This window comes from Gymnoscopelus braueri (assembly GCF_963280865.1).
Source record: "Gymnoscopelus braueri genome assembly, chromosome: 3".
Classification (NCBI taxonomy): domain Eukaryota; kingdom Metazoa; phylum Chordata; class Actinopteri; order Myctophiformes; family Myctophidae; genus Gymnoscopelus; species Gymnoscopelus braueri.
The window spans coordinates 35,807,555-35,820,063 of NC_137612.1; the positions used below are offsets into that span (position 1 = coordinate 35,807,555).

The window sequence follows — 12,509 nt, forward strand, 5'->3', positions numbered from 1 at the left end:
GATCAGGATAGTATTTTCCGGAAGTGCATTATATGTCTATGAGAGCCGGCGACTACTGGCGATAGGGCGAAGTGGGCGGGGGGGCGATGAAAGATGGATTTTCTTTATCTTTTGGACGATGTCGCCGGCGATCGCCCGAGAGTCGCCCGCTGTTAAAACGTACTGTCAGAGCTAAGTAAACACCGTTCATTTCGATTTGGGGTCCCAAAGAAATATGGTTCCATTTATACACTCAAGAGTTACAGACCTGCAAGGGTCCGTTTGGACACCTGGTGGGCTCCGATCCAGACATTGAGAAACAGTGCATTGCGTCTTACCTTCAACTCGCTGACTTGAGAGGTGATGTGCCACATGAGGTTCTCACTCAGAAACTTCAGCCCGTATGGACCAATGAGCTCAGCCAGGGCCTGGAGCTCTGTTCACAACACAGTGACATGTCACACAATCAGTGGTGGAAAAAGTACTCAAATGTTTTACTTAAGTAAAAGTATCAATACTGCATTGTAGAAGTACTCTGTTACAGGTAAAAGTCCGGAATTCTAAATTTACTTGAGTAAAAGTACAAAAGTATTGGAATCAAAATGTACTTAAAGTACCAAAAGTAGAAAGTAGTAATTATACAGAATGTCCCATTTCACAATTCTTCAAATGTATGACATGTCTAAAAGCTTTTGAAAATTGCAGATCTACAAGCTCACAATGCGTCGCATCGCGATGCATTGAGAGCTTGTAGATCGGCTATTTCAAATGGACGAAATGTATATAGGGCTGAAGTGGTTTGTAATAATAATCAAAATCTACAAAGCAACTAGTAACTAAAGTTTTCAAATAATTGTAGTGGAGTAAAAGTACAATATTTGCCTCTGAGATGTATTGGCGTAGAAGTAAAAGTATTGCAAATTGGAAATACTCCAGTAAAGTAAAAGTGCCTCATAATTGTACTTAAGTACAGAACTTGAGTACTTTCCACCACTGGACACAATGAATGCAAAAACGATCACATGAAGCCAGAAACTCTATCCAAAGGGGACAAAATATTAGCCTGGTATCCAGCCTGCTTCGCTACGTTCGGCTGACTTTTTTTTCTCTCTTCGCTTCTCAGTCTGGAAAGCCTCCCATTGGAAGGTTTTGCAGAACTACACTGGAACTACATATGTTACGTTGGGCAACGTCGTATGTTACGTTGGGCAACGTCGTTGCTGATTGGATGTTGTTCAAAACGAATGACGAATCACAACGATCACACTGTTTTTTTGGTCCCGCCCCGCACCACAGACCAATCAGAAGCCACGTTAGTTTTCGAAGCTTTTGGCATGTCCCGCCTCCCTTGGAGATAGGAGGCTTTCCAGACTGAGAAGCGAAGAGAGAAAAAAAAGTCAGCCGAACGTAGCGAAGCAGGCTGGATACCAGGCTAACAAAATATGGCGAAAATAGCAAATCTACAAGCTAGCATTGTGATGCACTGTGAGCTTGTAGATCTGCTTTTTTTTTTCATTTAAAGAATCATATGGATACCAGGGTTAATGCGGTTAACATATATTTGAATTATTATCAAACATAGCCTACATATCAAAGAATCTACATTTCCCAAAGGAAATGCATGTATTTAATGGTATGACCCTACCGTTGATAACAATTAATGACCAGGGGGGGCTATCAAAAGCAGAGGCAAATGGAACCCTGGTATGGGTTATGAGTGTGCGTGTTTAACCACTTGAACCCCAGCATCCGTATTCTGGAAGGAACATTAGCCAAAAATAGCCGATCTACAAGCTCACAACGCAAACTGTAGATCGGCTATTTTTGGCGAGGAGATTTGGCGTAGACGTAAAAAGCAGTCCAAGTACAGAGCCAAATCAGAGTTTACTAAAGTGTAGAGGCTTAAGTGGTTAAGATTGGATACGGTGGACCTAAGAGTGAGTCATCGTGAAGGAGGGAGGGACAGAGAACATTGAAATAAATAGAGACAATGATGTTGAAAATCTGTGGGAGTCCATGGAGGTGGAATGATCCCTAAGGTACCCTGCATGTCAATGAATACTTAAAAGCATGACTCTCTCTCTCTCGCTGTGGTGTGTGAGAGTGTGTGTGTGTGTGTGTGTGTGTGTGTGTGTGTGTGTGTGTGTGTGTGTGTGTGTGTGTGTGTGTGTGTGTGTGTGTGTGTGTGTGTGTGTGTGTGTGGCTATACTCATGAGGGCCAGGTGACAAGTATATAATAATGGAACTTGAGAAATCAAACTTTAAAGGACCATGTTGTGCAACAAAGTTTTCTTTGAGCCAATGCTTATTACAATTAGGCTGAAATTCAGGTTGGGCTCAGGGTGAGGATTAGGCATTTAGGGGCTAGGTTTAGGGGGTGGGGTTAGGATGAGGTTTGTGGTTAGATTTAGGCATAGGGGTTGGGGTTAGGGTTAGTGTTAAGTCAAAAAAACCCTAACCCATTCATAACTAGAAATAGCGAGCCTAAAATGCTGCTGTCCTCGCAAGTAATACCAACGTCTGTGTGCGAGTGACTCAATAGTACAACATTGTTAGCTACAGTTATACAGCTGGAGGTCACCAGTTCCCGCAAGCGGAAGAGTGTAGGTGGTGAGAAACAATAACAACTAATGGTGATGAAATAATAGGAGGTGGAGTATAAGGATGTGATGAGACGAAGTTTACATTCTCCCAAACATTGTCATAGCTGTGGGTAGAATGAAGAACAATAATGACCTAAACTTCCTCATGAGTGATAATGGTCCTCGTCGTGTGTCGTCAAACTAGTGAACTGAAACTGCACGAGTGCTCTAGTACATTGGTTCTCAAAGTGGGGTCTGGGGACCCCCAGGGGGGTTCCAGGGGGTCCCCAGCCAAAGTAGTTAATACTAGGTAACTTTAAAACATAAACTAAAGTTAAATTGTATATCTTTTGTGAGTGGCAAATGTTTCACAACACCCACTCCATGAATTTTACCCCCGAAAGCCTTATATAAACATATTTTCTATTGAAAGTTGACAGGGACGTGTTTCCCGCGAAAATGACGTCATCCGGCCGGAAAACGGAAACGGAAATGCACCGGTTTCCTGTTTGGCCAGGAACTACCGCACCGGTTTCCTATTTGGCCAGGAATTACCGCGCTAATAACAAAAAGGAATCTCACGCTGTTTTAAAGAGATTATAGGATTTGAATATGGAAAAACAACAGCAAAAGAAAACACAGCACACGGTAACTAAAGCTCCACTGGCTAAGAGAAACGATCCGCAGATAGTATAAAACAATTAAAAGAACGCTTTTTGAAACGCTTCCGTCTTCCGGTGAAAACAAATGGAATTCTGGGTAATGCAGGCATCCACTACAGGCCTGCAATGACGGTAGTGACCAGCAGAGGTTGCTAAAAATCGTTATTTGTGGACCTGCATTGTATTACTTTAACATTAGACTGGAGGAGCCAGCCTTATCGAAGGTCTTGAAGGGCGGATCCAAAGCCTTGCGCTCGGTACCAGCGCCGCTTCCTATTGGTTCACCAATCTATGTATTGTATTCTGAATCCTAACAGTTTTTTTTTTTTTTTTTTTTTAACTTACGTTGCTATAATATCAGTGGTTCTCAAACGTTTTCATGTCAAGGACCACCCAAAATGATATTTTTCCACGGAGCCCCCATCTAAAAATATTTTGTTCCAAGATTCAAAGATTTGCACACATTTTCACGATTTCTTTTTCAAAAATAGCAGATCTACAAGCTCATAGGGTCACGTCATGAGCTTGTACATCTGCTATTTTTGAATAGCCAAAGAAATCTAAAATGACAGAGATGTGTTCTCGGATTGAATGGGTTAATGTGAGGAGCCACATCAGAGCCACATCAGAGCCACATAGGCTCTGATGCCTGACAAGTCCCTGATTCAATTCCCGAGCCTGGCGGACCCTTGCTGTCACTCCTCAACTCTCTCTCTCTCTCTCTCTCTCTCTCTCTGTTTCCTGTCTCTCTTCACTGTGCACTATTATATCAATAAAGGCCCCAAAATATATTTGTTTTAAAAGAAAAGAAAAAGAAGCTAAAACAACCAAAGTTGGAGACTCTCTCTCTCCCTGTTTCCTGTCTCTCTTCACTGGGCATTATCAAAAAAAAAGGCCCAAAAATATTTAAAGAACAAGTTGCAGGTACATATTTTCTCCATAACAGCACTGCTCTGATGATCTATGTACAACCAGCCAAAGTTCTTTGATACTTTATATGGTCATACCCTGTAACTCATAACTACAATAGCATTGGACATCAAGTCAAAAACATTGCTAGCTAGTGTGCGTGGCAACATCAAAATTCCAAAGATTACAGCTGTTGCTATGGACACTAGGCTTTGCATATCTTTGATGACTGTTATCTGACGCAGTTGCCGACCTACTTGGGGAACGTGGGGCAATCACTAGTGACATACTGTGTGTGGAATTAATCGTTCTGTCATATAGAGCATAGTAGTGGTGGCCATTTTGTGGTTCCACGGATAGAAAGCTCAAAAAGGGTATTTATTAAATATAGTATATAATATCACCATTAAATATTCAAATATTTTTTGACACAGAATCAAATGTTTTATGGTCATGGTTCAGGCTTAAAATAATTAATATAAATATTTTCGTAAATTTATGGGGAAAATGTGTGGGCTTTCTATTTGTGGCACCACAAAATGGCCATGCTCTATACTGCAGGAAAGAGAAAGACAAAGGTGACGATGAGAGGGAAATAATTATCTCTATTGTAATTAACTGTGATTGTAATGGGCTGTATTTCTACAAAGTGGGGGTTTGTTTTCACGTTAACCAAGTGACACTTGGTAAATGATGGAGTAATTGGCACTCCGCCAATGCTGACCTGTTATGTCGGAGTACTCTTCTGCACTGAAGTTCTGCTCATTTTCGGTAGTGTGGTTGACGAAGCAGTGCCTGCTGGGACAGTGGGCGATGAGGGAAGTGCTAGCCTGACGCAGAAGCCCCTCCAGGTACCTGGGGAGGTACAATACATGCTTAACCTTCAGAGAACATGTGTACCGTATATCGTCGCTGTCGGCCAGAAACCTTGTATCTCCATATTTCATCTTTTTATGTTTTTTAGTTTTTTTGGTAAATTAATGCCCCACTTACAAGAGTGCCAAAGTACCTACAATCTACAAGTTCACAATGCATCGCCATGCAATGCATTGTGAGCTTATAGATCGGCTATTTTAGCTATTTCTGAAAGTTGAGTGGTTAAGTGTGTTAAGTGTGTCTGTGGGCTTTATAAATATTTAACCAATGAAACTAATTAAGGGAAGCATGTGACTAAATCATACTGTAACTACCATTAGATTCATTGGAACTCAGGTTCCTTTTTTCCATTTCCTGAAAAGTATCGGTTTTGGACTGACTTAGTGACAACAAGGTTTCCACCCGACAGCAAGCGTATGCCAGTAAAGATCTCATACAGTAAGTATGCATCACATAATGCAGTGGTTCCCAAACTGGTGGTCCCCAAATTATTTTGGGGGGTCCCAAGATGATTAGCTTAATGTGCAACATTGTTTTCTCACTCAACAGTAAACAAACCAACATACTGTACAGTACAAATGCATACAGGGTATCTGCACATTTTTTAAGTTTTTAATTACTTTTAAGACCTTTTTGATACCAAATTGTCAAATATTACGTAAGAAAGAGGCAAACATTGTGAAAACAGCTGATCTACAAGCTCACAACGCCTCGCACAGTGAGGCTTTATGAGCTTGTAGATCAGTTGTTTTCACAATATTTATCTGTGAAACCTACAATTTCAAGGGTGTGTGGGGGGGTCTTCAGTTCAAATATGATTATTTTTGGGGTGTTGCGGCCAGAAAGGTTTGGGAACCCTTGACATAATGCACGCACCAGTTGGTGTAGAGGGTTGTGATGGTCACTGCTCCCTGCGAGTCCAGCGGCTGGGTCTGCTGCAGAAGGACGCTCCTCAGCAGCCTGCTGACATCTACGTTCATGTAGCTGGACAGGCTCTGTAGGCTGCTCATGTAGGCCCTGACCGCCGCCAGGAGGTCTGAAGGACGCTTTATCTCCTGGGTGGTCTGGCTGATTTTGGCCATTCTCACGATGATCCTAGGAATGACATTCAAACCACGTCACTTCTGCTTAGCTCACGGCTCGGGGGCAAATTGGCCCGGACAGATGTTGCTGCCTTAAAACGGGGCTAAACGAGCCATCGTAGCGTGGTGGCATTCGTCACATTCACTGCTGTAGGGGACTCACTGTGTTTTATCTCTCTCTCTCTCTCTCTCTCTCTCTCTCTCTCTCTCTCTCTCTCTCTCTCTCTCTCTCTCTCTCTCTCTCTCTCTCTCTCTCTCTCTCTCTCTCTCTCTCTCTCTCTCTCTCTCTCTCTCTCTCTCTCTCTCTCTCACTGTCGTTCTTCTGACCTACAGTTGTATTTACAAATGTGTCTGGGAAGGGAACCATTATAGTAAGTTGTCTGCCACTCAGGGGCCCTAATTTAAGGGGGACTGGGGAGATAATCATCAACTGAGACACGGAGCCTAAGCAGAGCACATGTGCACGGAAACATTAAGTTGCCCTGGTACCAAGCCCCTAATCTAAATACAATTGAGATGACGCAGAGCAGTGGCGTGACATGGCAGATCTCCTCTCGTTTTCTGAGTGGCTGCAAAACAACCGGGCAATCGGACGCCAAAGTAGAGTTCACACGTTTCTCAAGCAGACAGGCTTGTTAAGAAATTGTGCTGAGGAATTCGATGGACGGTCAGACAGACAGACAGACAGACAGACAGACAGACAGACAGACAGACAGACAGACAGACAGACAGACAGACAGACAGACAGACAGACAGACAGACAGACAGACAGACAGACAGACAGACAGACAGACAGACAGACAGACAGACAGACAGACAGACAGACAGACAGACAGACAGACAGACAGACAGACAGACAGACAGACAGACAGACAGACAGACTGACAGACTGACAGACAGACAGACAGAGTGCATGTCTGTCTAAAGTATGTAGCGCTCCTTTATGTTTTGATGCTGGTAGATGTGGTAAGAACTGGTGCAGACAAAAGCTAGCTAATATTAGCGGCATTTAATTATGATGAACTATCATTGTATAATTCAAGGTCACCCATTATTATTCAAATACTTATCCATCCCACAGTAGCACAGCAACAGCAAGACATCTGCTTGAAACAATTTTTTCGAGGTGATTAATCATTTGATCACTCGGTTACGCACGCAGGCCCGCTCCACAGGCGCACCATGCTGTTTTTCCTGATGTGTTGTTTCGCCAGGAGTTTCTGAAGTGTCGGCGCCTTTAGCAACAATGCCTCAGTGTGATAACCCCCCACAGAGTGGCCTCAATGTACTTTGTGCCTATTTCGCCTGCACATTGCCGGGCAATGGGTTGTGATAGACAGACACACACATAAGTCACTGTATTGATGGATGTCATAGGTGAGTCATCATAGACTGGCTTTAAACTATCACGCAATAACCTGAGCAGCACTGGGTACCGAGCACAGTGCTGACCTTATAGACTGTCCTCCAAGTACGTTATGCCGTATTTTGCACGTGCAATGTCGGGCAATGGGCATTTATACAGACAGACACACACAATGCTGGCCTCATAATACTACTGATGTCATAGTCTGGCCTCCAGGTACCATACTTCTGACAATAGGTATAACGATCCGACAAGCTTGGCGCGTAGCAAAGCCATACACATACACATGTATGTATGGAAGAATAGTTATGAGTACTACTAACATGGAGTGTTCCATTTTGGACAATGCACTTTAACAGTAAATGTTCTGTTACTTTTCCACTTCCTTAGAAAACAGTACGTTTTCAACTTTGAATTCTGTCCCATTTAGTAACCCCCATCCCTGCTCAATGGCCACCTCCTCAAACTGTTGGCCGTTTCCTGAACATATAGCACCTACTCAGAAAGGCGTGTCTCCAGATGAGATATCAGAAATTCAGTGGGAACAACGATGTGATCAAAAACGATGAAGTCACTGCAGAAGCTGAAGGCGGTGCACATCTCTGTCAGGTTATGATGCATCTTGTCCATACTGGAACGAGAGAGAGAGAGAGAGAGAGAGAGAGAGAGAGAGAGAGAGAGAGAGAATACGACTCTTTAAGAACTGGGAACAAATATTTTGACAGTGACTGCATTTTTCTCAAACAAATTGCGTCATAAACATTTTGATGAGTAACAGAAAAAAAAAATCTGAAAGAGTCTTAAATGAGGATGAACGAGGATCAGAGCTAATTAAGGAGCTACACAGTTAGATTCAGGTCACACCCAAAATAAGAGGAACACCAACATACTGTAATGTAAAATCTTCCCCCAGGCACAGGACCTCTATTATGTGGGGATTTTTCGAGCACTGGCTTCTGACACGATTTCCCACCCCCACCCACTCAGGTCCCAGGAGACATTTTAGCTTTCTCAATTCCTAGAAGGCATATCACTTCAGCATATACTAGCCATACGTTGAAGTGATCTGCTCCAGTTTTATGCGGCTATTTCAGATGCCGTTTGAAACACTTTGTACCTGATAGATGAAGGCATTATCATCCTGGAAGACTTTGTTACCAGAGGGACCTGAAATCCATAATGGTTTGAAGGAGATTGCACAGAAACGTTGCTGGGGATCTGACTATTTCTGGCACTTCTAAGCAATTAAACGATTGCATTGGAGGCTGATATTGATCTCAATATCATATATTGTTGTGCAAGTAAATATGTTCAGTACAGTCAATAAATACAATTATGCCCTAGCCTATACAGTTATTTTTCATAATTATACCAAACACTTGATATGTATGGAATAGCTTTAAAAAATATATATATATCCTTTAACAAGAATAAACTTACGTCAAGAAGTTCACAAAAAGCCACCAAACAATAATTGTCTTGATCTTGCCACCCGAATTGCAGATTAATCCACCAAAGTGAACATGAGCACGTGGCAAGAACAGGCTGTGTTATGTAATACTATGTTAAGATAGACGGACAAGAAGAGAAAGAGATGGTGATCGTGAAATGCTTAATTCTGAACTAAAATGCTTAACGAAAATAGCTTATCTACAAGCTCACAACGTGTGGCATACAAAGTATAAATCAAGGAGAGAAGAATCAATGAAAACTGACTTGGTGACAACAGCTCTGTCTTTCCTCAGGCTCTCGGCTCCTGGCTTCTCTTTCTGCACCTCCCCTTTCTTAGGTACTGGCTTCTTTTGCTTCTTATTGCGGGCCCTGCTGATGGTCTCGGCACAGTGTTTGGGAAGCAACTAATGGGTTGTCACGCAGAGAGTGACGGCGGCAGAGAGAGACAGAGAAGAGCAGATAACGTAAAATACATTTGATAAATAAATTGCTGCTTGTTTTTTATATTCTTATGTTTTCTAACAGCAAAAGCACACATGTTTGTTATTTTGCTTTTAGAGAGAGAGAGAGAGAGAAAGAGAGAGAGAGAGAGAGAGAGAGAGAGAGAGAGAGAGAGAGAGAGAGAGAGTTAGTTCAAGTGGGAGTAAATATTTGGTAAGATGTTGAAAGACGGTTGGGAGTTTTTCTTTGACACTTCAAAAGTAAACCACTAGTCATACTTTCCACTGGGAATTGGAAAAAACAACAGCTTGTTGTACCGCCCTCGTGATTATAAGCCTTAACATCATTTGATTCAAACTTTCTGCTACAGTATGTCTAAAGGTAATGGAGCCAAGCTGTGACTAGTGTGATGTTAATTGGAGGTAGGGTTCTTCTTGGCAGAGTCAGTCTCAATCTGACAGTAATTAGATTTTTAGATCCGATGCCGTTCCCAAGTTTGGAGAGTCCTAGACCTAGACTACTGATTACTGATGTATCGAATGATATTTTTGGCAAAAAGTGCAACATTTTTAAATCAATTTGAGAAACTACATTTGATTATTTGACCAATTAAACCCTCTAGACTTAGTAATCTAGACCTGACTTGGCACTACTTGGACCACTTCTTTCTGTCTACATCAAATATCTTTAGTTTTCACCAAAAATAAAGCTTGTGTTGTGTCAAGTTGTGGCTATTTTTGGCTAATGTTCCCCCACAATATGGATGCTGGGGTTCAAGTAGTTAATTTATAAGCAAATAAACCTATTAAAAAAATAGCCAATTTAAAAGGTCATAACACGTCACAAACAGGTTGTGAGCTTGTAGACCTGCCATTTTTGAAAATCTTTAAAAACTTTTGAAATAATTTGGCTATAATGACATGCCCAAAATACTGTAGGGGTGTCGGGTTGAAAGTGGATAAAATATAGGGATACACCGGCTGCATAGTTGCCGATACTTATTACTGATGTTGTAAAAAAAATAACAATAATATCGTCCCAAAAGATATATGGGTCTGACAGCCGTAATAGTGATGGAGTCAAACTTCACCTGGTCATTGAGGTTGCACTGCTCAGCACATATCTCTAAGATGACATTGCAGGTCTGCTTGGCGATGTGCTCCAGGAATGTCACACACAGACGCAGACTCTTCTTCTGAATGGCCTCTTTCTGGACACATAAATACATATATACACACTGTATATGAGATTGTGTTTGTGACTCCGCGTGTGTACATATACGCACGCGCAAGTATGTAGACATAAATGTGTGTATGTACTGTAGAAACACACACACACGCACACGCACGCACTCACGTGTGTGTGCGCGCACGCACACACACACACAGTGAGACAACACGCAGAGAGATGTCTCCCACATTAGTTAAATTTAGCCTGAAATTCACTGACGTTTTCAAATTGTTTTTCCTTCTGTGAGCTACTCCACTTCATGTGAATTATGTTTTAGTTATCGGTGTCTTACTATTCCCATGGTTATTGAGGGGACATTTCTTTGTAAGACTCCCATACCCGTGATGAGTACAGCTGCTTTTCACAAAGCTTGGCAAAACATTTTAAATACTCAACTCATCAACTCCCAAATCTCTGCTATTATACTGTATGACAGCACTGCACAAAGAGAGATAAAACATATACTATATGACAGCAATCAATAATCATGTAATTCTACTAAGGTCCTTGCTTTAAGCTGTAAACAAGTGAGTGACTTGCTCAAAAACGTATTAAAACCTATTCATGTGCTGTGCAGCTGTTGTGACATGCTCATTCAGTTGACAGGAATGTGTTATAAACCAGATTGTGAGGCAGAAGTGCTGCCAGGAGGGACCCTCCTATTTCCACGAATGTATGTGTGGTGTCTCAATACTGACCTCCTCTGGGCAGAGAGGGTGTCCGCTGCGGTTGAAGTGGGAGCAGACCATTGGAAAAGCCATGAGGTAGCGTTTCATGCTGGCCTCGCCGTTACAGAGCGTGAACATCTTCTCAAACACCCGCGGGTAGAAACTAAGATGGAGGAGTCAACAGTTCAAGTCAACTTCATACGCAGCGGCATACTAGATGACTGATATTCTAGGAGGTTATTCTCAATGGAAACAAGTCCACTGGACTTTTTTGTGTGTGATCCTTTTAGACTGCAGTAAGTGTTTGACTCTACTTTGCATTTCTGTCTAATAAAATATTAAATCAATCAATCAAAGAACAGTACTGTACAGCACAATATAGCAGTGATCTCAGCCTTTTTCGTCTCGATTTGAATCCTAACAATCTATCATTTAGCTGGGGACCCCCTGGAAACCCCTCAAGGACCCCTGGGGGTTCCCAGACCCCACACACGTTGAGAACCAATGCATTGCAGTACAATCACGTACAGAGGATCATCTCTAAATAGACCAGAAGGAGAACTGACCACAGTATGGATAGGTCTGAGACCTCTGCCAGCATCTCTTCCACATTGTCCACCATCCTGGTGTGAAACTGAGTCAGGTTCATCACCTTGGCCAGGTCAGGGTACTCCTTCAGCGCCAGAGGAGCCTTGTTTATGCTTGTGTAAGCCTGGTACAAGGTGACAAACAATGACACTGTGAAAATGATTTAACTCTGTGTACAAATGGAACCAAATGGACCTTACGGTTCGATTTGGTTCAATTTGTGCACTCTAAGAGATACAAATACATAAATACACTCTGGGGATTTTACTGTGTGTTTTGATGGTACATCCTGTTATTTGCTTTCCCCTGTCTTAATAATAATGCCATTGTCATGACCCACTCTGAATGAATGGTGACAATTTAAGAAAATGAACATTGCTAACAATTTAGTGACACTTTTGTACTGTACAATGAACTGTACCTGTAATCTCAGCCAATCCAATCTAAGTGCAGAGAAGTCAAACTCCTCCTTTCTTTCAACTGTGGTGAGAAATGTAAAGCCATCCATGTTATTGAAATGAATGTTACAGACTGCGTTGCAACTCATATTTATTCAACATGTTGTACTGTATTTTGCTTGTTTGACAGAAAAGAAAACAATGCATGTACACTGAGGGCCCTATTTTGCGCCCAAGTCGCGCTACCCACTATTATTTTGGGGATTTAGCATTGCA

At 42.0% G+C, this 12,509-nt stretch overlaps 1 protein-coding gene and 1 long non-coding RNA gene across 2 annotated transcripts in view; one reads left to right on the forward strand and one right to left on the reverse strand.

Annotated features, from left to right (window-relative positions):
- The window catches only part of LOC308081740, a 143,337-nt gene that overhangs the window by 37,729 nt on the left and 93,099 nt on the right, over positions 1 to 12,509 (forward strand). The gene's annotated exons all lie outside the window — the stretch shown is intronic.
- nckap1l (NCK associated protein 1 like) overlaps positions 1 to 12,509 on the reverse strand; it is a 40,283-nt gene that overhangs the window by 9,594 nt on the left and 18,180 nt on the right. The window contains exons 15-23 of the mRNA XM_080424997.1: positions 12,257 to 12,315; positions 11,814 to 11,959; positions 11,278 to 11,410; positions 10,440 to 10,559; positions 9,173 to 9,312; positions 7,956 to 8,087; positions 5,885 to 6,103; positions 4,857 to 4,987; positions 270 to 415 (exon numbers count right to left, since the gene is read on the reverse strand). Coding sequence (XP_080281123.1) covers positions 270 to 415; positions 4,857 to 4,987; positions 5,885 to 6,103; positions 7,956 to 8,087; positions 9,173 to 9,312; positions 10,440 to 10,559; positions 11,278 to 11,410; positions 11,814 to 11,959; positions 12,257 to 12,315 — 1,226 coding nt within the window. The remainder of the gene's footprint in view (positions 1 to 269; positions 416 to 4,856; positions 4,988 to 5,884; positions 6,104 to 7,955; positions 8,088 to 9,172; positions 9,313 to 10,439; positions 10,560 to 11,277; positions 11,411 to 11,813; positions 11,960 to 12,256; positions 12,316 to 12,509) is intronic.